The sequence below is a fragment of the Vicugna pacos genome, chromosome 4 (genome assembly GCF_048564905.1).
Source record: "Vicugna pacos chromosome 4, VicPac4, whole genome shotgun sequence".
Classification (NCBI taxonomy): domain Eukaryota; kingdom Metazoa; phylum Chordata; class Mammalia; order Artiodactyla; family Camelidae; genus Vicugna; species Vicugna pacos.
The window spans coordinates 79,658,076-79,683,224 of NC_132990.1; the positions used below are offsets into that span (position 1 = coordinate 79,658,076).

The window sequence follows — 25,149 nt, forward strand, 5'->3', positions numbered from 1 at the left end:
CCCTCAAAGGGATGCACGTCAGGGAAATTGCAGGCACGTTAAAACCGCCACACAGTGCCATCACTCTGTCCTCCTGCTCTGCTTCCTTTTCCTCAGAGAACATAAAGCTGCATGAAATGGTCTGAGGTGCTTATTCGTTTGATATATGCTGAATCAGGGGTCTAACCTTCCCCAATAATTTAGAGCAGCACCTGCCACGTAGAGGGAGCTCGGTGAATGCCTGTGAGTGAATCAAATGTGAAAGTCCAGCCTTGCCCACGGTGGGATCTGTGGGGACCTTGTGATGGTGGGAAGATGGGCTTCCAGGAAAGGTGGGATCTGCAAAGTCAGAGAGCATGGGGACAGGGGTAGAAGGGACCTGGTGGTGGAGGCGGAGGTAGAACCGTGCGGAGAGTGTGCGAGTGGGAATCAGCAAGAGGGAAGCACGATGGTACCAGGGGCTGCAAGTGCTCCCTGTGAGGGCCCCTGGGCTCCTCAGATCAGGACGGGGTCCCAGTGGCCAGGCCTGCTGACAGCCAGCCCACTTCCCCAGTCCTGACTGGGAGCCGGCCCTCGCAGCCGGGGGACGCCAGCCAGTGGCCACCCTCTGCCCGCTGGGCCAGCCACAGGCCAGGTGTCTGGGCACAGCTCTCGCACAACTGCTCCTGCCTCCCGGTCATTCTCCTCCTCTCCTCGTCTCCTGTCAATGTGTCTGCAGAAACGTTCCCACGGGCAGCCCAGCACTCAGATTCACCTCCAGAGGAGATGTGGAAGCGGCTTCTTGTCCCAGTTTCTGATCTGACCAGAATCCTAGGGAAGAATCCTGAGCGGTGGGCTTGGGTCATGTGACAACCTCTGGGTCAATCGACTGAGGCCAAGGACGGCTGTATCTATGACAACCTTTACTAGAGCCCCTTGGTTGCCGTTGGGAAGGAGGAGGAGCAGCTCCCTCTAGTGGAGGGAATGAGTGAGCACTGAGGCAGGTTGTACACTCAGAGGGCATCTCTCCCTGGGGCAGTCAGGGCCTCCTCCCAACTAGGGGCCAGAAGCAGCACCCAGGTCTCCTTGGCCCTCCCCACAGAGTTTGATGAACCAGGATTCAGAGGGGTCCAAGTCCCAGCAGTCTCTTGCATAGCAGGGCAAAGCAAGTTCAACGCCTTCCACAGCAGCACGCCCCTCAGTGGGGGTGTGGACGAAACCCACAGGGTAAAGCCGAGCCCAGGACAGACTCATTCATGGGAGGGGCTGAGGCCCGTGACGTGCAAGGGGCAGACGCCTGAGCTCCAACAGCCTAGGGGAGGCAGTGGTGTGCTGGTAAACTGGCATCTAAAGCGGGAGAAGTAAAAGCCCTGATTTGCAGAGTTTGGTAGTTTCCACGTAACTACTCTGACCATGTCAAGGTCAGAGAACCAGGGCTGGTTCTCCTTCCACTGTGGACCTCAATCCCAGAACAGAGAGAGGTGGAGGGCTGTATCCGGATGTGGGCAGATTAGCCCCCAAGCAATGATTTCCTTGCACTGCAAGAGAATGACAAGAAAGCCAGCACACCAAGCACTGCAGCCCCTGCCTCAGAGCTAGGGGAGTCTGCAGCGTCTATGCTGGGCTGAAGACGGGGAGGTCAGCCTAGTCGTGAGAATTGTAGGGGGACAGGGAGTGTGACCCTGTTGTGAGGGACATGGCTCCTCCCCTCTCTACTGCTCAGGACATCACTAAGGTGTGGGGACAACCTGCTTTGTCCCCACTGGGGGCTTCTGCTGTTGGGTCTGCAGAATCCTCGGTTGCTATTGGAAACGGTGATGTCACTGGCAGGAGGTGGAGCTTCAGCCATCCTTTGAGTTAGGGAGGGGGAGGCACACTCCACGGGTGATGAGGACAAAGAATTGGGATCACGAGGACCAGAAGGACAAGGAGGTTCTGGAAAGGGGTGGAAGGGGTTGCTTGGAGTAAATTAGGAGAGGGGCTGCAGAGAGAAGAGTGGAAACAGAGGATAGACATGGAATGTCTATCCAGGCACACACTTCACTGGAGCAAGTGCTTCTCGACGTCTAGCATTAGTCTCACCTGCTGCAGACCCAACTCCCTTTGGCCTTGGTCTCTCTACAGCTGGTCTGGGCTCAGACCCCCAGACTCTTCTGGAAGATCCAGCTCAACATGGGGCGGCCACTGTCACCCCTTCTAGTCTTCTCAGCCTTCTGGGGGGAGTCCAAGTCACATGGTGGGGCTGATGAGGTCCCATTTTTGAGACTTCTGGGGAGGGTAGCCCCGCTGCCCCTCCCCCAGAAGCATGGCTTAGGGCCTCTCCAACCACCGGAGTTTCCACCCGGCGGAGTCAGGCCCTGAAATACCACTGACTGTGGGTGAGGACTCGTGCACGCGCGCGCGCGCACGCACACTAACTGGCAGACATTCGGTCATGTTAAAAGACAAGCAAGGCTGCACGCGGCGACACGGACCCCACTAATCTCCCCAAATTCGGCTCCCTGCAGGTTCGAGACAGCCCAGGTGACTGTCTCAGCGACCCATCCACACGCGAGAGCACACACGCACACACACGCGCACACAGGCTTCCCCCGCTCGCGCGCGCGCTGGAAAATGCTCACACGAACGCAGGCGCGCACTCTGGAGCGGGAGGCGCCCCACCTTCGGCTCCGTATTGGGAAGCGGGGGCGGCGGGAGGGGTAGGAGACGTTGGCCCCGCTCGCCGTTCCGCAGCTGTCGCAGTCGCCGCAGCGTCGGGACCGGGACCAGCGAAGCCCGCGCCCGCAGGAGCTGTCGCCGCGCCCGCAGGAGCTGTGCTCTCGGTGCGGGGCGCCCGGAGCAGCGCCGAGACCCGCTTCAGCACCGTGGACAGCGCCAGCTGCTCGGAGGGAAGCGCGGGGAACCCACACGCGCCCAGGACGGCCCCCGCCGGCCGAAGGCTCGGGTGCCCCCTTCCTTCTCGCAGACGTCCCGGGTCTAAGGCTCCCGGGGAAGACGTGGCGACCCCAGCCCGCGGGATCGGGCGCGCGCAGGACGGCCGAGGCGTCCCGCTGGGGATGCGCCGAGAGCCCCGCGTTCGCACTGCCCAGAGCCAGGGCGCTGCCCGGAGCCCATGAGCACCATGCGCCTGCTGACACTCGCCCTGCTTTTCTCCTGCTCCTTCGCCCGAGCCGCTTGCGACCCCAAGATCGTTAACATCGGCGCGGTACTGAGCACGCGGAAGCACGAGCAGATGTTCCGCGAGGCTGTGAACCAGGCCAACAAGCGGCATGGCTCCTGGAAGATCCAGCTCAACGCCACCTCCGTCACCCACAAGCCCAACGCCATCCAGATGGCCTTGTCCGTGTGCGAAGACCTCATCTCCAGCCAGGTGCCAGCACCCCCAGGGCTCACACTGCGCCAGTTCCAGCCCCTCCCCCCACCATCCTCCCTCCTTCACCCTCCATCCCTCCCGCTGTCCCAGTTTCATTCCATCCTTTCCTAGCCAGCTCCCTCCCCTTAGGAGAGGATCCCGGAGGGCTGGTCTCATTAGCAGCCAAACACCAGTGTCTGCCAGTTCCCCATCTTAGCTCCAGACTGGTCACCTGTCATCCTGGCTTGTCCTCACAAGGGTTCCAGGGCTCAAGGCCCAGAGTGGCATGTGCAGACATGTGGCCTGTTTGTTTGGTCACTGTGTATCAGTGTTGTGGGCGGGCATTCTGGTGCCTGTCCCAGCCCCATGCACAACTGTAGGGCTTTAAACTGGATGGGGCCTGAGGCCATCTTTGTTTCTGCTTGGAGATCTCCTTCCCTTCCTCCCTCCCCTTCCCCCATCCACAGGTCTGCCTGAGATGCGAAATGGCCCAGGTGTTGAAGCAGGGTGTTCCGTAGGGTAGGAACAGGCCCTCCGAGTGTGGGAGGCATCCGGGCACAGCATGGCAGCCACCAGCAGCCAGCGCTGCGGGGGAGGACACGGCTCCGGGATTTTGCCTGTCGGAGCTGTCCGCCCCTGGGCTGTGCTGCCTGCTGAATTCCAATGAAGCCACGGGATCACTGCAATGCAGCCCTTTATGTAAGAGGCAGGACTGACCCAGGTGCCAGTGCTGCTCACAATGCTTCCCTGACAGGCACACCATATCTATGGACACACATGCTCACATGTGCACATATTCACCCATGTTTGTGCCCAGAGATGCAGACTTAACACTAGCCCCCACTCACGCACATCAGCATTCCAGTCAATTGCACATGCTCGTTCACACACACACTTGCCCCCACACATGTGCATATCCATAGACACACACCCTCATGTGCCACACATTCCAAAACAGGTGCTCACACACATTCAATCATGCATACACATGCACGTGTAGAGACATGCTGGCACGCAGTGTACACATGCATGTCCCAGCACACACTGTCAGTATCTGTATGATCACACGTGTACACACACACGCTCATGCAAAGACTGACCAGGCACCTCTGGGCGCAAACTGGAGGGAAGGGCCAAGGGAGGGCGAACCAGTCCAAACAGCTCCAACTGTGAGGCCAGGCCAGAGCTCTGCTGGGAAAACTCCCCGTCTCACAAGCCTCTCCCCATGCTCCAGCCCAGGGCACCACAGGAGAGGAGTGGGTGGAGTCTCTGTGGCCAGCAACTTCGGTCACATGCCCCACCTGGGATGGGGGAGGGACACGAAGAGGTGGAGATAGGGAGTCCAGGTAGGGCCCCTTCTGGGAATCCCTCCTCCAACTTACTCAGTTTGGCTGTCTGTGGGCACCATCCCCGCAGGGAACAGCCAGTTCCAGGAGCAAAGGTGATAGTAGCAGCTGTCACTCACTGTCACACCCTGTGGTCCAGGCACTGTGCATGCCTACACCATGTGAGGTCCGTGCAGCCTGCACCCTGTTTGCGTGCTGTGGGCCCTGTGGCTCAGAGAGGAGAAGGCAGATTGGGACAGACACCGGTCCTTCTAATGTGAGGGCATCAGGGAACCGCCAAGCCACCTGTCCAGACTCCCTGCCTAGGGGACCAAGCCACCAGCGTCAGACCTGCCTGCAGGTGCCTTGGTGCAGGCAGGAAGGCCAGGCATCCTTGAGGATGTGGTCAGTGCCCAAGTCAGCACTGGGGCCTGCCCAAACCGGGCAGAGCTCAGCCTGCCCCTGGAAGACACCAGCAGTGGCCTCTGGGTGGCTCCTTGCCGGCTCCTCTGGCTAATGCTTGGTCTGCCATGTTCCACACAGACCTTCTGGCGCTGCCCTCCAGCTCTGGAGTGTTGGCCCCCACCCATCTCTGACCCAGGCTGAGGTCACTGGGTGGTCTGGGTGTGAGTCCCCACAGCCGGCACTGGGGTCTCAGGGCCTCACCACACACCTCAGGGCAGCCCTCCAGTGTGAGGACAGGGGATCATGGGGTGGTCTGTGGTCTTCCTGCGTGCCTTCGTGGTCTTTCTCCACTTCTGACTCACACTTATGATTCATTTACACTCAGAAGATGGTTAGGGAGTCCTGCGCCCCTGCCTCGTGGATACGTGCTCCTGGGGCTGTGTGAGCACAAGTGCCCCCGGACAGCCCCCGCCCCACCTCCGCTGCCTCTGGATAGCAGCTCCACCTGCTCCCCTGCGCCAGCTGATCCTGTCCCCTGTGTCCACAGGTCTACGCCATCCTAGTTAGCCACCCACCTACCCCCAACGACCACTTCACTCCCACCCCCGTGTCCTACACAGCCGGCTTCTACCGCATCCCTGTCCTGGGGCTGACCACCCGCATGTCCATCTACTCAGACAAGGTAAGCCCAACAGCTAGAGGGGGCCCGGCCGGCTCTGCTCCGGCTGTTCAGACCTGGCGGCTCACTCCTGCGGCCCGGGGCACCAGCAGCCACCCGGGGACTGGGGCAGGGGCAGGTGCTGTGCCAGGACAGCCGTGGAGGCCATGGGCAGCAGTACTCAGACCTTGGGCTCTGGCTCCAGGTGCAACACCGTGATCTGTTTAAGCACACTCATGCACTCACACCCATGCACACTCACAGTCTCAGACACACTCACCCACATTTATGCATGTGCACACAACACACACAGCACACAAACTCATAGATACTAACAATTCCAGCCATCCACACACCCTCGTGAGAACACTCACATGCTCTTACACATGCACACACTGACATTCACATGCACACCCACACCATCACCCACTCCTTCATGCTCACGCACACACTCACATAACACTAATGTGTTCCCTGCCCTCCACACTCATCCTGCATCACACACTCATACACACCCACACTCAGGCAGAGTCACATGCACACCCACACACTAACACACATGCTCACACAGACCCACACACTTGGCCCACTGACAGGAGACAGGCACCAATAGCCAGCCCTTGGAAGCACCAGAGGTCCTCATGGCCAGAAGAAGGGATAGACAGGGCAGCTTCCCAGACAGCGGGATGAGGGGATTTTGGAGAAGGGGGGCTCCGGGAGGAGGAAAAGCCTAGAAGAGGTAGATACACAAGGGAATGATGAGGGCTGGTTACCAGCCCCTCCCCCCGGAGGGCGCAGATGGAAGAGAATGTCCACGTTGTGTCAGGTGAACGCAGAGGCAGCTTGTGGCTGGAGGGACTGGCCTGGGGTTCTCGGGTCTCAGAGCTGCAGGTCCGACTGCTCAGCATCTTGGCCCACAGGCTGGGGGGTCTGGCTGGAGCCGTCCAGTCTTGAAGTAGCAGCTGGGGGAGTCAGGAGGTCACCAAGCAGGTTTTGCAAGAAACTCACACCCATAGCAGTGGGGAACTTGCACTAGGTCATGCAGCTCCCCATGCAGTGTCTGCCCATGATTCGGGGAGGACTGGTCAGCTGGGGATGCAAATTGGCCACCAAAAGGCTGGAAATGTCCCACAGCCTGCTGGGCAGGGACCCTAGCCTGGTGCCTGAGCTGAGGGGCCAGAGGTCTAGGTTATTGGGGGATGCTTCCCAGCTCTCCCGGTTTTCTTGTCATCTTGCTGGGAGCCCGGAGTCGTAGATAGCATGGCCTGAGGCACAGAGGTCATCTCAGCCAGGCCCAAGGTGTCTGGGATTGTCAGGGATGGGTTTGCCTGGAAGTAGTGGGAAAGTGAGGCCAAAGTGAGGGTCCTCTGAGATGGACCCCAAGGGAGGGAGCCACCCCCTCCAGAGGCTCTGTGTGCCTCTGTGCCGCACACAGCGGAGGCACCTCAACTGCTCCCAGACACACAGGTTCCACCACTGCCTCCTTCCCCTCCCTGGGCGCCAGTCCACTCATGTGCAAATGGGCGAAAAATACCTCCACAAAGGAGAGCAGCAGGTGGAGCACAGGAGAGGCTGGGCGGGGGCACCCCCTCCCAGGGCAGGACACCAGCCCATCAAGTGCCCTCACCCCAGGTCCAGATTGTGGCCTGACTCTCTGGTCCAGCATGAGGGCAAACCTAATGGCCACAGCTCAGAGCTCCACTCTGACTCCGTTCATCCCAACCCACAGACCACCTGTGCCCAACCCATGAGTCAGAGCCAATCCAAGACCCCAACTACAGCCCCTTGCAGCCATGTCACCTGGTGGGTAACAGACAGAGGCAACGGGGCACGCTTGCACTCAGATCCCAAAGCACACAGAGGGAGCAGGTGAAAGTAATCTGGAGGGTTCAGAGGACCCCAGGATCAGTGTGGGTCCACAGGAGCCCTGACAGGATCAGCGCTGCCTGGAAGGACAGGAAGGACCTGTGCTGAGGAGGGCGCCGCCTGCTGCCTGCGGTCCGCCCCCTCCAGTTAGCGCACTCAGAGAACCAAGGCAGGGTCCATCCTCGCCCTGGTGGCTAGATGGAATATTTAGCCCCACGAGCGAAGACTGCCTAAAAAAGACTACGTTCCATAAACGTGGGAAGGATCCAGTGGGGATCTTTGAGATGCTGAGTGTCAGCAAGGACTTTCTGAGCCCAGCTTGCCCAGCGAGGAGCAGCTGCTGGGGAGGAGGGGAGCCACCCCAGGAAAGATTCCGCAGACCCACTGTCTCTGTCACGGTGCTGCAGGTTAAAAACCCAGCCTCCGTGTCTCGGATTAGGTGATGCACGGTGGGGAGAGAAGCCAGATGTTTACGGGGAGGAGCGTGGGGGTGGGGGAGCCGGTCCCGGGGTCCGGGCCGAGGCAGCGAAGAGCGGAAGCGGCGGCCCGCCCGCGCCCCCTGGCGGCGGTGTCGGCCCGGCCCCTCAGCCTCCCCATGTCGCCGCAGAGCATCCACCTGAGCTTCCTGCGCACCGTCCCACCCTACTCCCACCAGTCGAGCGTCTGGTTCGAGATGATGCGCGTCTACAGCTGGAACCACATCATCCTCCTGGTCAGCGACGACCACGAGGGCCGGGCGGCGCAGAAGCGCCTGGAGACGCTGCTGGAGGAGCGCGAGTCCAAGGTGAGGCCCGGGCCGGGGCGCCTCGCGCAGATCCAGGAGCCGGCGAGCCGCCGCTGTGTCTGTGGCCCGTGTGAACACCCTTCTCTTTCCATCGTGCATGGTCAGCACCACTACGTCTGGCGAGCGCCCGCCCCAGCCTGTCCTCGGCTCATTTCACTCGCTTTTGCCATTAGTCGAAATCTCCTTCGTGTCAGTCCCTGCGGGGCGAGGGCAGGACCACCTGGAGCTCCGCAAACACCCCGCCCCGCCCCGCCCCCTGCCCTCACACGGGTCCGCAGCGCCGGCGCGCGGCTCGCAAGTCCCCAGCCCACGCAGGCCGAGGCCGAGGTCAGGCTCGGAACTCGGGCGCTGCCTCTGCCCCCTAACACTGCTCCGGTCCTCAGCGGCCTCCCCTCGGGCGTCGCTCTCAGTGAGATGGAACCACACACCACGTCCTTCCCCACAGGACTCAGTCCCCTCTCTGCTGTGACCCATTCCATGTCCTCGCGCTGGCCTCACCTCCGTCGCAGGCGCCACCTCACAGCTGCCCGTCACCCTCACCGGAACCCCATCCACGGACACCTGCCACCTCCCACCCCGAGTCTGGGCTCTGCGCCTTCAGGCCTCTGCTCTCCCACTGAGCCCCCTGCCCCTCCTCTCCTCACCTCCCACTGTGGAGGCTGGGCTCCAGGCTCCTCCTGGGGACCAGTTAGCCGTCTGGCTCTAACTCACCGCTCTGCCCCAGCCCAGTCCCCATCTGGGGGGCATGGAGAGAAATAGCCTGGAGTGCTACTTCTGGGGGTCCAGGTGACCCCCATCCCCCTCCTTGCCCACCACCACTGCCAGCCTGAGGAAGAGCAGGTGCTCACCACAGGAGGCCCAGGGTCCCGCCTTCACCCAGCCCAGAGGCCTGGGCGCTCAGCACCTAGGCCGTGGCCCCCGGGTTGGGTGGGGGCCAAGCCGGGCAGAGAGGGAGGGAGGCCCAGGCTGGGGAGGGCCCTGGGAGGCCAGACCAAGGGGTGGCAGGGCGCATGTTCTGTCTGTGAAATTAGAGTTGGCTTCAATAAACTGAGTGCCAACCCAGGCCCTCCAAGGCACCACAGGCTCCAAAGGGAATAGAGGGTCCCGGGTGGCGGTGAAGCCAGAGGGCAGACCCAGAGGGCCCTGGGGGGTCCTGCTGGGGGGAGTTGGCTGAGTCTGGGAGGCGCGGCTGGCCAGCAGGACCGCAGGCCGCCCACCCAGAGAGAGCACCTCAACACCAGGCAGGCATGTCACCTCCTGGTGGGCCCACCTGTGGCCTCACACATGCCCAGGGCACACACACGCTCATCAGTCACACCCCCTGGGACCCAACCACACACACTCACTCTCACAAGGACACGCCACCCTCCCCAAGACAACTGCCCCACACTCCACACCTCCTGCCACAGACCAGACCACAGGAGCCTTCCACACCTCCCCACGGCCCAACCAGGCTCACACACAGCATGTGTCTGCGAGCAGTCTCACCCAGACTCCCACACATGGGCACACACACACAGACACACACAAGTGCTCAGAGAGCCCTGGTCCCCACTCCCACCCCCACCACAGGCTAACGTGGGCTGCCGCTCCTATGCAGATGCCCACAGACATGTGCTCTCCCAGACTCCTCACACCAGCTCTCCAGTGCAGACTGACAGACAGTGTGCACCCGTCACACACCAGTCAGCGGAAGCAGAACACCCCAGACCTCTGAGAGAGGCAGAAGGGGCTGCTGGGAGGGAAGGGAAAGAGGGGTCAGGGCCAGGAGGGGCTGTCACCCCCGTTCAGGACTGATGTGGGAGGGGTGGGTACTGCTGGGGCCACGTAGCAGGTGCATGGCAGGGGTGGGGGGGCAGGGGGCACCCCAGAGGGACACATTCAGCTTGGACGCAGACAGGGCCTCCCTTTGTCCTGAGTGTGAACTTCTCTAAGAGCACAGCTCCATGGCAGGGAGACTCAGTGGCCCCCAGGCCGCCTCGTCCCCCAGCACCACCCCGGCCCCCAGCCCCGCCCCGGGCCTAGGTGTTTGCGAGCTCCAGGTACGTGCCCGTCTGCAGACGTGCCGAGGAGGTGGTGTGATTGCTTTAGCGCCGTCATTTTCAACCGTTTATAATCTTCTTCTGTGTCTGCATATTTTCTCTGTGCACATTATTCATCAGAGTAAAAAAAGGAACTATGAAAACCTCGACCAACTGTCCTATGACAACAAGCGCGGACCCAAGGTATATATGCATGGACGTGCACGCCACCCACCGACTAGGGAGCCCTGGCCTCCGGCGCCTCGGCCACTAGGGCCGCAGTCCGGCCCCGCCGCGCCGCGCCGCAGGCCCGAGCAGTGAGGAGAGCGAGGTCGTGAGGCAGCAGCCATAGGCAGGAGAAGGCAGGTGCAGGCCGAGTGGGCACCTGCGGCCCACCCACGGCGGCCTCGGCCTTGGCCTGCACCCCAGAGGCAGGCCCGGCCGCAGGAGGAGCTGCTCTCTGGGAAGTGCATGCGAATCTCTGGGACCCCCAGGGTTTCCTCGTGGAGCCCAGGAGGGAGCCCACCCGCCCAGCCGCCCGCCTGCCTGCGGTCGGGGCCACTCCCGCAGGGCCTGCGGACCAGGCCTGAGAGGAACTCCCGTGGTTTTGGAAAAGTCGGCCCCGTCTCCGCTCCCGATTGCATTCCAAAACTCTTTTCTGTTTCTTGTCCGCTGCACGCCTCTTTCTGAATCTCGGTCCACTTCAGCTTGCATGCTCAGTGCAAAAGTGAGGCCAGGAGTGAAAGGTGGAGAGACAGACGCAGAGAGAGCAGAGAGCAGCGCAGGAAAGCAAGCAGGACGAAGAAAGGACGAGCGAGGCCAGGCCCGGCCGGGCGAGGAGCCAGGAAGGCAGGTGGACAGTACAGGTGGCAGGTGCAGGCCGCGGCAGCCCTAGCTAAGCTGCCTCGGGGTTCCTAGCGGCTGCGGCTCGACTCTCGCCCCTGAGGCGCTATGTCCCCAGCCCCGGCCACCTGCTAACACTTCTGCTCACACCACAGGCTGAGAAGGTGCTGCAGTTCGACCCGGGGACCAAGAACGTGACGGCCCTACTGATGGAGGCACGGGAGCTGGAGGCCCGGGTCATCATCCTCTCTGCCAGGTGAGGCCAGGCTGTGCCCCTCCCCCTGCTCCACTGCTGGGCTGGGGCCCGGGCACTGCTGGGCTGGATCTGAGTTTCCCAACTTCCAAGATGTTCTTGCCAAGGACAGTCCCAGCCCCCCGCCCACATACACCGGGACTTGGGGATGGGAGATGGATAAGCCCCTGCCCTTGTGAATGCAAACGTGGCCCAGGTAATGCATAGGGTGACACAGGGCTCTGGGAGCTGGGACCTGGGAAAGGGACGAGGAAGTGACATGCGGGCATAGGGGGGAGACCCACGGCAGGGAGAGGGCTGGTGTCCTGGGACTGAAGGCAGAACAGCTGGAATGGGCAGCATAAGGTGGGGAGGCAGATGGGGACCCGTGACCCCAGGCTGCCGCAGCCTGGCCCTGCTGTGGCCGTGGGCACGAGCCCGCAGTCAATACCTCCCTTTCTGCAGGTGGCTGTGAACTCCTGGGAAGGGATAGTCCTGGCCACCAGGAAGAGCTCTGCTCCATGGGACATGGGAAGGCCTGTGTGGACCCCCCCACACACTGTCTCCCTATCCCAGAAGCTCTGCAGTCTCCAACAAAGCAGGGGAAAACAGCAGGGGTCACCCCGCAGCAGGCCAGAAAGAGCCAGCAATACCCTGAGCAGCAGGGCAGACAGGTGTCCTTTGCACATTCAGTCAACAAACCTTTGGTGCAGAGCCAGGTGCGCCCCTCCCCCAGAGGCAGAGCGCAGGGTGGGCCCGCCCAGGGCTCCCCAGGGCTCCTCGCGCTAGGCAGCAGGAAGCAGCTTCCTTCTCACACTCCAGGGGGCCAGCCGGGTGTGGCAAACAGACACTGATCCCCCACAGACCTCCATGCGTGGGCACACCACACGCACTCACAGGCATACACATGAACACACGACACGCACGTGCCGTATACATGTGTGTGCACCACACACGCAAGCACACAGGACATTACCAGGCATACACACACAGACACACGTTCGCCTATGTACGTGTGCATGCACACCACACGCACGTGCTCTGCACATCACAGGATACACATGCCCTCACACGTGTGTACATACACCATGTACATACCACACCCTCCAGACACACACAACCCCACCCATGCACATATACTGTTCCCAGAGGCACAGCATGGCCCCTTCTGAATCCATGAAAGGCCTCTGGATCGTCAGGGCAGGAAGGGACCCTTCCCCTCCCACGCTGGGCTCAGAGAGGCCAGAGTCGCACGGCAGAGGGAGATGTGCCTGCCCAGCACACCCAGTTCCCGGGAGCCCAGGAAGACAGGCTGTCCCCTGGGCAGGGCAGAGACAGGTCTTCTTGAATGAGCACATGTTGGCTCCTCCTTCATGAGGGCTGAGGAGAGCGTTTTGCAGAGAGACCTCATCAAGCCGATCAGTCCTTGACCAATTTGCTACAGGGAGCCTCCGAGTTTCTAATTTGCTTCCAAAACTTAAAAAAAAAAAACTTTCTGAAATTGTCTTTACTGGGATCCGCTCTTTTCATAAAACAGTTTGATGGGTTGATCGGACTTTTGTCTGGAACTGTTTTACTGAAGGTATCAGTTTCCCCGGACTTGAGCAGAGGCGTGTGCTCCTGCTGCCAAACCCAGCATCACAGACCTGAATGGTGTCAAGCAGGCAATCTTCTCTGCCAGGCCTAGTGGGCACCGCTGAGAGTGGGCACATTGCGCCCTACACATGACGGTGTAGGTCTTGCCGGGCAATCCTGGCTGGGGGCTGCCTGGAGCACCCCTATTCTGTGTGGCTTACATCCAACAGTAGCATTCTTCTTGAGAGCAAACATTGGAGGTTTGCATTTCTTCGTTGCCTAATCCTTGAGCAGACTGGGGGCAGACCTCTCAGGGAACCTAGAGTCACCTTGGTTTCCAGAGTCAGCCATTGTGAAAATAACCCACCACTTGGACAATCTGTCCAGCCTCTCTGGACATCAGTACCCTAATGCCCATGTATTTGAGAAGCAAAGGGCCAGTTGTGGCCCAGGCCCACCTGGGGCCAGGTCTGGCCCAACGGGGAAGAGAAGGTGGGAGTGCCACCAGGCCCAAGGTCCTTCTCCTGACCAGGGAAACGCCAGCCCTAGAGGACCGGGTCCACAGGGGCTCACCTGTGAGGACACACCGAGAGCTCAGGACCACATGTGCCTGCGAGGCGAGGTCTGTGTTCTGTCCTGCCAGGGGCCCGAGCCCTGGGAGGCAGGGACAGCACGGCCACTTGTGCGGAATCCAAATGGGAGAGCAGAAGCCCTCATCTCTCCAGTGGCTTCTGCCGCCATGCCCAGACAGCTCCCAGGCACTCGGCCCCAGCAGCATCTGACCCTCCAGAAAGCCCCCAGCCCCTCATCCCACAAGTTCAGACTTGAAGGACCAGAGGGGATATGGCTTGTCCAGGAAGTTGCGGGAGCATGGGCTCGGGGTGGACTGTCCTGGCACAGTGTCTCTGCCACTCACCACTGCTGTGTCCCGGGGGCCTCAATTTCCCCTCTTGACATGGGGGTAGCACTAAAGCGCGTCTCGCAGGAATGTTGTGAGAATCAAATAAGATAGTGCACAGCGCATTCGGAATGGTGCCTCGTACATGCTGAGCAACTGATCCTTCAGTTACCGCCCATCCTCATCCCATGTGTCCCTACCACCAAGGGCAGGGGCCAGCAAGAGACCCCTGCGAAGCTCTGGGGGTCTTGCCCCACCCCCATCACTTCTGTGGGAATCTCCTGGCCGAGGAGCAGTGCAGGCTGAGAGTGGGGGCCTGGGACGGGAGTTGTCCCCCATCTCTGCAGTGCCTGCAGGCCTCAGGGCAGGCCAGGGGCTGGGGAAGGGGTAGGGGCAGGCCACGCTGCGGAGGCGGCCCTGGGAATCTGGAGCAGCCGCCGCCAGCCACGGGTGGGGAGCACTGGAGTCCTGGCCCCTCACCCCTCTCTGCCCCACAGCGAGGACGACGCTGCCACCGTGTACCGCGCAGCCGCGATGCTGAACATGACGGGCTCAGGGTACGTGTGGCTGGTGGGGGAGCGCGAGATCTCAGGGAACGCCCTGCGCTACGCCCCGGACGGTGAGTGCTGGGCTCCCGGGTCCCGGTGGGCAGGGGTCCCCCACGGGCTCTAAGCAGACGCTCGCCCCAGGCATCATCGGGCTGCAGCTCATCAACGGCAAGAACGAGTCAGCTCACATCAGCGACGCCGTGGGCGTGGTGGCCCAGGCGGTGCACGAGCTTCTGGAGAAGGAGAACATCACCGACCCGCCACGGGGCTGCGTGGGCAACACCAACATCTGGAAGACAGGGCCGCTCTTCAAGAGGTGGGCGGGGCCTCTCCTCGGGGGGCGGGGCCTCTCTTCTGAGTGGGCAGGGCCAATCTTCTGAGTTGGGCGTGGCCGCTCTTCTAAGGTGGGAAAACTACTCTCCTCAGGTAGGGGGGGCACCATTCCAGGGTTGGGAACAGTCGCTGTTCGCCCAGTGCTCCAGCCAAGCCTGCTGTATCCTACAGAGACAGCCATCTTCCCCAGTTTCCTCCTCTGCACCCTCACTTCCACTGTGATAATCATCTATCTGCCCCATTTCCAACGCTGGCACCCACGCCTTGAATGTCACTGAAGTCATGGCTGCCTACATTGCTCCTGCCACCACCTTTTCACACCACAGCCAACCGTCAGACTCCACCCCACTCACCAGGGTGGCTAACAGCCCTGGGGAGGAGGATCCTGCTGCAGGGGGTGCTGTGAGACTCTACAGGCCCAGGAGGTCACACCACAAGTCCAGGGATGACATACAAGTCTGTAGAGAGGCAGGGCTGGCCAGAGACCCAGGTGGATGGCTGCAGTGGGGCAGGAGTTAATTCACAGAATCCTGGACACCATGCCACTAGGGTGGGGAGGCCCTACCCATCACCAGCATCCCCACCCCCAAGTATCATGTGCAGAGCCATGGTCTCTGGTGCCCACAAGAGGAGTACACACACCACTGCAGATAAAGGGACCACATGTGCATACATGCACATGTGCTTGTACACAGACTCAGAGGCACATGGCACATCACACATGTGCCACAGGTACATGTTGCACCCACACAAAGACCTTGTGTGCACACATATAGGGCACGCACACACACACACAGGTGCGACCACACAGGGAGACAGGACTTGAACTCTGCCTCCCCTGCTTGCTGCTCAGTGGGCCGCAGCATCCTCCCTGGGCTGCTGCCTCCTCGTCTTTACAGCCAGGACGGCCATTGGGAATCAAACATTCCAACCCACAGAAAGCCCTCCAGACAGGGCCCCGACCCCGGGAGCTGCTTGTGCTGTCCCTCGGTGCCGGCAGACAAGCACGCCACCCATCGGGCTCACCCTGCGAGGGTCCGACTGTGCCCCTGGAGACTAACCCATCGCCCTCTCCAGAGTGCTGATGTCCTCCAAGTACGCGGAAGGAGTGACGGGCCGCGTGGAGTTCAACGAGGACGGGGACCGCAAGTTCGCCAACTACAGCATCATGAACCTGCAGAACCGCAAGCTGGTGCAAGTGGGCGTCTACAATGGCACCCACGTAGGTGGGGGTCATGAGGGGGTGGGGGCTGGGGCCTTAGGGTCCTGGGGCCAAGACTCCTGCGTGGCCACCCTCCATCTCATACTCCCACCCCCAGGTCATCCCCAATGACAGGAAGATCATCTGGCCCGGTGGAGAGACAGAGAAGCCCCGAGGCTACCAGATGTCCACCAGACTGAAGGTGGGGGCCCGCCACTGTGCCATAGCCTCCGTACCCTGTGTTCTCCCTCCAGCCCCTCAGGCGCAGATGAGAGGACAGTGAGGCCATGAAAGCGACTGAAGGAAGTGGGAGCAGGACCGGCCTGGCTGCCACGGTGCACACCTGGCCCTGCCGGGGAGCGGGGAGTGAGCGGAGGGAGGAGAGGAAGCCGCTGGCTCCCCATCCCAAGGACCCTCTCCAGTGTCCCTCCTGACCACCCTATGTGGGACAGGACTCCCCTGGGGATGAGCTGATCGGGGACAGAGGGACAGATGGGTGGCCACTCTGTGGACTTCAGCTTCAGTACGCTCCATCCTGAGTCCTGCTCCTGGGGGTGGACCTCCATACTCTTTATCACTCCCCCAGGTGGTCCTCACCCCCCCGAGCCTTCGTGGCCCCCTGCCAACACTGGGTCAAGCTGTCCCTCTGACCCTGGCCTCCCTGCAGCACTCCCCGTGGCGGGCTGTCCCCGCCATGACTCTGGGCCTCTGGGAGCCCCCTCTCCTGGTTGGACTTATCTCTCCCAGCTTCTCTTCCTTGGCCTGACTCTTCCATGCCCCTTGGGCTCGTCCCTGGGCCCCTGCTCCTCCCAGGGTGCTCTCCTGTGAGTCCCTCCCATACAAGATCCAGCTGGCATCTTAGCTCACCCAAGGCAAGGACCCCACATGCAATGTGCTCAGTCAGCCTTCTCCTGGGGTCCCCAGGTCTTCAAACGTCTCTGGATCTTTTCTGGTTTCTGAGCTCACCCCCGTGGCCGCTCACCTGGACCCCTTTGTCGGCACCTGCCCACAGGTCACCACCCCTCTCGACTGGCACACCTCTCTGTGCCATTCAGACATGTCACGTTGAAAAGTCTGAAAGCAAAACAGCCAAAACAGATGGCCAGATGGTCCCACACAGGCTGTGTGAGGCAAATGGCTATTTATAACTTTTGGGGGGGCTTCACTGAGGTTTTACAAGCACAGGCATATTGCTTGTGTAATAGAAAAACATGATGAAAGTTTTAAAAGCAAGTAAGCTCCTTCAGGGGCTCCCAATCCCCTGTGGGAAGAAAACAAAATGCTACCCCTTAGCCGAGGCTTGGGCCTGCCCACCCTGCAGGCGACCGGACCTCTCATGCTGAGCCCTGTTTACTTTGCATGCTTAACCCCAGCATCGCTTCCGGGGACTCCTCATCCTCTGCCAGGCTTGGTCCAGTCCCCTCTGCCCTGTCTGTGTCCTCCCCACCCCCAGGCTAAAGGCCCTTGAAGGACAGGGGGGAAAGAGAGTTCCAGCACGAGCCGCAGGGAGCCCCTGGATTGAAGAGGCAGGTCACAGAAGAGAGTGCAGCCTCCGTAGGGGGAAGAGGAAGGGAGGAAAGACAGACCATCAGACCAAGACCCGCTGCTGGGGAGGCTGAGGGCCGGGAGAGGCCCAGGGATCAGACAAGGGGAGCCCTCTGGGTCCCTGGGACTGTGCAGGCTCTGAGTGGACGTGCGCCTGTCCTCACGACAGGGGGCAGGCCTTGGCTAGGACAGGGAGTTTCTTGTCCCTGAGAGGTCAGAGGAGGCGCCCAGGGCAGACTGGACATTCCAGCAAGTGCCTCCAACGGAGGGAGTGATGTGTAAGCCAAGAAAGGGAGGAAAAGTGGGGGAGACAAAAGCACAGTGTTTCAGAGGGGCAGGCGCCTTCTGAAGGCTGCAGTGCACGGGCAGCAGGCGGACTGACTCCCTCAAGTTCCAGAAAGGGGCACTGTTGGGTGGGGGGTGGGGGGCACGTGGGAGATTTGGAGGGGCTCCAGGGGAGTCTGGGCACTCCCAGGGCAGCCCAGGCTGGGTGGGCCAGGCTGGGTATCTTTCTCCCCTCTAGATTGTGACGATCCACCAGGAGCCCTTTGTGTACGTCAAGCCGACGCTGAGCGACGGCACGTGCAAGGAGGAGTTCACGGTCAATGGGGACCCGGTCAAGAAGGTCATCTGCACGGGGCCCAACGACACGTCGCCGGGCAGTCGTGAGTGCCGGGCCGGTGCGCGCGCCGCGGGGCGCGGCGGGGCGGGGCGGGGCGGCGGCGAACGCCTCGGTTACCTCTCCTCCCCTTGCCCCCCCAGCACGCCACACGGTGCCTCAGTGCTGTTACGGCTTCTGCATCGACCTACTCATCAAGCTGGCGCGGACCATGAACTTCACTTATGAGGTGCACCTGGTGGCCGATGGCAAGTTCGGCACGCAGGAGCGGGTGCGTGTGGACCGCTGGGAGCCGGCGTGGGACCGGGTGGGGCGGACCCGGCCTTGCTAGGGGAAGGGCCCTGGGCGGGCGGGGCCTGCGAGCTGGGGCGGAGTCTGGAGTGGGCGAGCCCTAAGATAGGTTAGGGCCGGCGCCTGTGGCGGGAGTGGGGCCGCCGGGGTCCGAGTCCCCACCTGCTGTGTCGCCCCGCAGGTGAACAACAGCAATAAGAAGGAGTGGAACGGGATGATGGGCGAGCTGCTCAGCGGGCAGGCGGACATGATCGTGGCGCCGCTCACCATCAACAACGAGCGCGCGCAGTACATCGAGTTCTCCAAGCCCTTCAAGTACCAGGGCCTGACCATCCTGGTCAAGAAGGTGGGCGGGGCCCGCGGAGTGGGGCGCGGCCCTCGGAGGGCCTGGGCGGAGCTGACGGCCTGTCCTCCCGCAGGAGATCCCCCGGAGCACGCTGGACTCGTTCATGCAGCCCTTCCAGAGCACGCTGTGGCTGTTGGTCGGGCTGTCAGTGCACGTGGTGGCCGTGATGCTGTACCTCTTGGACCGCTTCAGGTAAGCGAAGCCTGGGGGCCGGACACCTCCACCTGCGGGTTGGGCGCAGCGGGCGAGGGTGGGGCGAGGCTGCCTCTGCCGCCCTCTCCCTCCCGCCCTCTGCGCCCCGCAGCCCCTTCGGCCGGTTCAAAGTGAACAGCGAGGAGGAAGAGGAGGACGCGCTGACCCTGTCTTCCGCCATGTGGTTCTCCTGGGGCGTCCTGCTCAACTCTGGCATCGGGGAAGGTGAGGCCATGCCCGGGGCCCATCCCGCCCCGCCCACCTCCGCCGGCCAGGAACTGAGGGTTCTCTGCCCGCAGGCGCCCCCCGAAGCTTCTCCGCGCGCATCCTAGGTATGGTGTGGGCTGGGTTCGCCATGATCATCGTGGCCTCCTACACTGCCAACCTGGCGGCCTTCCTGGTGCTGGACCGGCCGGAAGAGCGCATCACAGGCATCAACGACCCACGAGTGAGGCCTGGCCCGACCCGGCGGGGGAGGGGGGTGAGGTCAGTGGCTGCGGCAGGTGGGGCCGGGGAGTAGCTGCGAGCCCCGCCTCTCACCGCAGCTGAGGAATCCCTCCGACAAGTTCATCTACGCGACAGTGAAGCAGAGCTCGGTGGACATCTACTTCCGGCGGCAGGTGGAGCTGAGCACCATGTACCGGCACATGGAGAAACACAACTACGAGAGCGCGGCCGAGGCCATCCAGGCCGTGCGGGACAAGTGAGGGGGAGGGGCACCGGGCGGGGCGGGACAAGTGAGGCGACACCTTTACAGTAAAAGTCGGAATGTCCAGACCAGATGGGAACCACGGCAGGGGCTAGAAACGAGGTTTCCAGTCTGGCAGGAGGAAGGATTGGGAGGGAGCCGGGGCAGCCCAACTGCTCGGGCTCCGGTGACCCCTGCCCCTGCCCACAGCAAGCTGCATGCCTTCATCTGGGACTCCGCGGTGCTGGAGTTTGAGGCCTCGCAGAAGTGCGACCTGGTGACCACGGGTGAGCTGTTCTTCCGCTCCGGCTTTGGCATCGGCATGCGCAAGGACAGCCCCTGGAAGCAGAATGTCTCCCTGTCCATCCTCAAGTGAGTCTTCCTCACCTGCCGTATCTCTGCCCCACGAAGACCCCCTCCTGAGCCCCGCCCAAGGCACACCGGCTCCCAGTGCCAGACTCCACTTGGCTCACACGCTCTGCCCACGCAGGTCGCACGAGAACGGCTTCATGGAAGACCTGGACAAGACGTGGGTACGGTACCAGGAGTGTGATTCTCGCAGCAACGCCCCTGCTACCCTCACCTTTGAGAACATGGCAGGTGAGTCCCCCCATTTTGCTCAACACCCCTGCTGGTCCTGGGCGGGTGCCCCAGGGGGCCGGCAGCCTGGCAGGCCAACAGCTGAGGCCCTGGGTCCTGGCCCGCAGGGGTCTTCATGTTGGTGGCCGGGGGCATCGTGGCCGGGATCTTCCTGATCTTTATCGAGATCGCCTACAAGAGGCACAAGGACGCTCGCCGGAAGCAGATGCAGCTGGCCTTCGCGGCGGTGAACGTGTGGAGGAAGAACCTGCAGGTAGGGCAGGACACCCTCTGAGGCCTGGTGCCCATGGCCCGGCCTGGCCCCGGCCCTCCTCCATCCCCACAGGCCGAAGCACTGGCTCTGGCTCCCAGGAGCCCATGTGGGCAAGACTGGAGCTAGGAGCCCAGCCAGGGGCAGCACTGGTGGAGGGCCACCTGCAGGTGGCCGCCACTGCAAAGCCGGGCTCCAAGCGTCTGCCTGGCCCCTCTGTCTCCAGAGTCGCCCACCTGCACCCATTCCATAGGAAGGCAAACTGAGGCAGGGTAAGACAGGGACCCACCTGGGTGTAGCACGTGATTCCAAGACGTATCCTGCCCTCGCCGCCCAAGCCCCTCCTTGGCACCCTCTGGGGACCCCTCCCCTGATGCCCTGCTGTGTCCTGTGCTGCCTACTACTCCAGTCTTAACAAGCCGGCTGGTCCTGCCTGGCACCCCAGCCTGTGTCAGGCTGTGTGTGGGGTGGCCACAGCCCACCTGGGTTGGGCGTGTGCCCCATGGTCCAGCCCGTCTGCCCCATCTCTTCTCTTTCTCTGGGTGCCTCCCCAGAGCCCGCATCCTGGGAAGAAGCTGGTGATGCCGAGAGGGAGGGCCACGGGCGGACGGGGTTGCCGGAGCCCCTGCACCTCTCATCTGCCCACTCTTGCTCTTGGGACCTGGCCGCTGCCCGCTGCTCTCGCTGGCAGGCGCAGGGCCATCCTGGCCCTCAGACCTGAGGCCAGTGTCCCCGGAGCTGCCTCTGTCTCTCTATCGCTCCAATTCATCTCGCCACCTGCCTTTGGCCCCTCAGCCCCTTCCTGAATCTCAATGTGCTTCCTTGGGGGTCAGAATCGATGGTGGGGCCTGCAGGCAACCCCTTCAGGGCTCGGAGGGCTCCTCCTCTTTGGGATGCCCAGAAACCAGGGGCCCCTAGGAGCCAGGGAGCCAGGCGGGTCTCCCAGCAAGAGCGCCAAATGGGACACCCTAAGCCCAGCAGCCCCAACTCAAGCAAGGTCAGGCCCAAGAAGTGGGCAGGAGCAGAGGCCATCTGCGCGTGTCCAACGGTCGGTCGGTCTGTCCAGCACATGGAGGCAGGCAGGCGCGAGGGCCCGAGTGGCCAGCCAGGCCAGGCAGCAGCCCCCCAGGAGCAGGCGAGGGCAGGTGTGGCCGCCACCCTTAGCCATCTAATCACTTATACATATTCATTTTAGGATAGAAAGAGTGGTAGAGCAGAGCCTGACCCTAAAAAGAAAGCCACATTTAGGGCTATCACCTCCACCCTGGCTTCCAGCTTCAAGAGACGTAGGTCCTCCAAAGACACGGTAAGGGGAAGAGCGCCCAGTTCCACGTCTCCAACTCTGATCTCGCCCGCCCTCCGTGTCTGTGTCCCGTGCATCAGGCGTGCCCTCTCCCCTCCCTTGCCATCCCACCACCCCCACCGCTGACTGCCCTGGCCCTTCTGCCCTCACCTCTATCTGCCCAGCACACTAGGTCTTCTCTCTCTGACTCTCTAGACCTTCCTCTCTTGGTCCTCTCTCCTGCTGGCCCTCACTGGGTCCTCTCCCCGTGTGTCTCTGCGTCAGTCTGCCCCGCCATGCCACGACACCATGCGCCATCTTGAAGCTGTGTCATGTTGTTGGTCAGCCAGTCAGGCTCATCGCCTCGGGGCTGTGCCCGGGGCCCCAGGAGCCCAGAGCCACCCTGTTCCAGGCTCCTCACCTGTCAGGAGGCCACACCACCTCTCTGTCACGTCCGTTTCTCCAGCCTCTCCCAGAGGGGCCCGCCGCCCTCTGCCTCCCTGCGACGTCCGTGGAGGGGTGGCTGTGATGTCCCATCCGTCCATCTGTCTGGCTGCCAGCCCCGCCACCCAGACACCTGTCTCACGTGTCTCACCAGAGCCATGCCTGTTGCACCCCCTCCATGTGGTCTCTGTGTGGGCCGGGGCTGGGGGCCGGGCCTGGCTCCATCTGGGTGGACGGCTGGGGCCTGGAGTGGGAACAGGCCCTTGGCCACAGGGGACCGTCAGGTGGGAATGGGTGGGACCTGAGTGGGTGGCTCCCACCCCAGGCCGAGCAGGGGCCCTGCCAGAGGCATGCTGGCAGCACCAGAGGTCTGAGAACAGGCAGGGGTGGCCCTGCAAGCTGTGGGCACTGAGGCTCCCAGACAGGGAGCCCGGGAAGGAAAGGCCTCCCCAGAGAAGACCGGCGCCTCATCTCCTGACCCCTGGCCTCTTCATAGCCAGGCCTCCCGCCTGAGCCAATGTTCCCTGCCCTCCTGCCTTGGGCAGCCCCTCACTGCCCCAGATGTGTGCACTTGAACCCCAAACCTGACCCAGCCCCACTAGAAGCATCCCCGGGTGAGGAAGGGGCCACCGGAGCCAGCACTGCCCTCAGCCCAGTGGCCTCCCTGCAGTCCAGGGGCAGTTTGGCCTCCAGCCCACAGGAAGTCCCCAGTTCATAGGCAGCATCACCCCACAGGGTCATGCTCAAAGGTGGGAGCAAGATTTGCAGCTTCCTTCCCCACCCCAGCTCATGGGAAGAGGGGCAGACATAGGACACAGACAGGGCTTGGCACAGCCATGTGAGTCCAGGGTGAAGCCACCAGATGCACTGAGAGGGGCCCATCAGGCCTGGCTGCTCCACTTCCCAGAGCTCAGCACGGGCAGGGTGGGTGGACAATGAGGGTCCACGGGGCTGGGAGCACAGGCCTGGGGTTGTCTAAGCCCAGGAAAGTGGGTAGAGCCTGAGCCAGAGACCCCACCTGGGGGTGCAGAGCCAGAGAGGAGCAGGGCTGGGGGGAGGCAATCCAGGGAGAAAGAACGCCAGCAGACAGCACTTTGGGGGCAGGCAGCTGAAAGGGGGAGCACGAAAGTTCTGCAGGCAATCAGCCACTCTCTGAGGGCATCACTGAGTGCCCCCCCAGCCCCAGCCTGCAGCAGACACACACGCCCCTTAGCTGGTCCAGGTGCAGCTCAGAGACACTCACAGTGCCTTTCCGGGGACACGCTCCCAGCAGACTCCTTGCCCAAGCCTCCCTGGGCACCAGGGATCCTCCTCCAGGCCAGCTCTGGTGCCACATGGCATCTGGGGCTGGCCTGCCCTGCAAGGGTGATTGGGGACACTGCCAGCTTGGGGCTGGGTGGGGGAGGGCAGCCCAGCTCCCACTGTTCCAGGCTGGGCGCCTGCTCGGAGGGAGGCCTGGGTGGGGGGTTCTGTCGGGAGGGGTGGGGTCAGTCCGGCTGCTGAGATCCTCTGCCCCTGTCCTGTGGCCGGTCCGGGCCAGGGCGGCACTGGGCGCTCAGGGCTGGGGTCCCTGGCGGCCGGCGGGGTTAGCGGGTATTGATTGTTGGTTCTTATTTATAGAGCACCGGGGGTGGACGCGGCGCTTTGCAAAACCAAAAAGACACAGTGCTGCCGCGACGCGCTATTGAGAGGGAGGAGGGCCAGCTGCAGATGTGTGCCCGTCATAGGGAGAGCTGAGACGCCCTGCCCGCCCTCCTCTGCCCCCCTCCCCCGCAGACAGACAGACAGACGGACGGGACAGCGGCCCGGCCCACGCAGAGTCCCGGAGCACGACGGGGTCAGGGGAGGAGCGCCCCCTCAGCCTCCCCCAGGCTGCGCCCGCCTGCCTGCTGGTCGGCCGGCTGGCCGGTCCACCCGTCCCGGCCCCGCGCGTGCCCCCGAGCGTCGGGCTAATGGGCGCCTTGTCTGTGTATTTCTATTTTGCAGCAGTACCATCCCACTGATATCACGGGCCCGCTCAACCTCTCAGATCCCTCGGTCAGCACCGTGGTGTAAGGCCCCCGGAGGCGCCCACCTGCCCAGTTAGCCCGGCCAAGGACACTGATGGGTCCTGCAGCTTGGGAAGGCCCGAGGGAAGCCCACCCGCCAGAGACTGCCCACCCTGGGCCTCCCGTCCCTACATCTGCCCTGCTGCTGGCCGGCAGCCCCTACTGGACTGAGGCACGGACCAGAGCGGCTGAGGACGGGCCAGAGCTGAGCGGGCTGGGCAGGGCCACAGGGCGCTCCGGCAGAGGCAGGGCCCTGGGGTCTCTGAGCAGTGGGGAGAGGGGCTGACTTGGCCCCAGGCGGAGGGGCTTGGAGCAGAGACTGAAGCCCCATCCTTCCCCCAGCCACCACCAGAGCCACAGTGGGGGCCCTTGGCCACCCCCTCCCACAGCGCCCGCACCTCACCGCCTCGCTCCACCTCTCCTCTTCTTGCTCACGCCCCTCCTCCGCCTGACCCCATCCTCCGAGCTTGCCCTGCCTTTCCCCTTCTGCAGACCCTGACCCTCCCCCCCAGCTGGCAGCCGCCTCCCAGGGGGTGCTCCAGCTCCCCATTGCCTCCCACCTTCTCTGGACTCTGCAAGGGCTGAGCCTTCTCTTTGCTTCCTCTGGCCTGCAGCCCAGGATGGGCTTCCCCAGACGCTGGCGCAGGACTGTCCTCAGCCCTGCGCCCCACCTTGTACAGGCCCAGCCCCTCCCGTGTCCCGGCGCGTGCCTTCCCCCAGCAGCCTGTGTGCAGCCGCGGGCCACCCCTCTGCCCCAGGGGCCGGGCGCGCACCGCCCACCCCCGCCCCGACCCGGTGTGTGCAGTGGTGATGCCTAAAGGAATGTCACGAAAATTTCGATCTCT

At 62.6% G+C, this 25,149-nt stretch overlaps 1 protein-coding gene across 4 annotated transcripts; it reads left to right on the plus strand.

The window, feature by feature from the left end:
• Nucleotides 1-3,033: 3,033 nt before the first annotated feature.
• On the plus strand, nucleotides 3,034-25,139 carry GRIN1 (glutamate ionotropic receptor NMDA type subunit 1). 4 transcript variants are annotated; one of them, XM_072960564.1, is made up of 21 exons: nucleotides 3,034-3,328; nucleotides 5,588-5,722; nucleotides 8,172-8,348; nucleotides 10,511-10,573; nucleotides 11,368-11,468; nucleotides 14,415-14,536; nucleotides 14,607-14,781; nucleotides 15,876-16,020; nucleotides 16,118-16,201; nucleotides 18,068-18,209; nucleotides 18,307-18,434; nucleotides 18,636-18,800; nucleotides 18,874-18,992; nucleotides 19,105-19,217; nucleotides 19,292-19,440; nucleotides 19,538-19,695; nucleotides 19,891-20,052; nucleotides 20,171-20,280; nucleotides 20,388-20,533; nucleotides 21,726-21,836; nucleotides 24,243-25,139. In XM_072960564.1, the coding sequence occupies exons 1-21, from the start codon at nucleotides 3,071-3,073 to the stop codon at nucleotides 24,309-24,311; spliced, it is 2,832 nt and encodes a 943-aa protein (XP_072816665.1). In that variant the 5' UTR covers nucleotides 3,034-3,070; the 3' UTR covers nucleotides 24,312-25,139. The 4 variants fall into 4 exon arrangements, with proteins under 4 accessions (XP_072816665.1, XP_072816667.1, XP_072816668.1 ...); XM_072960566.1 differs by lacking the exon at nucleotides 21,726-21,836; XM_072960565.1 differs by lacking the exon at nucleotides 10,511-10,573 and having other exon boundaries at nucleotides 3,071-3,328.
• Nucleotides 25,140-25,149: the final 10 nt, after the last annotated feature.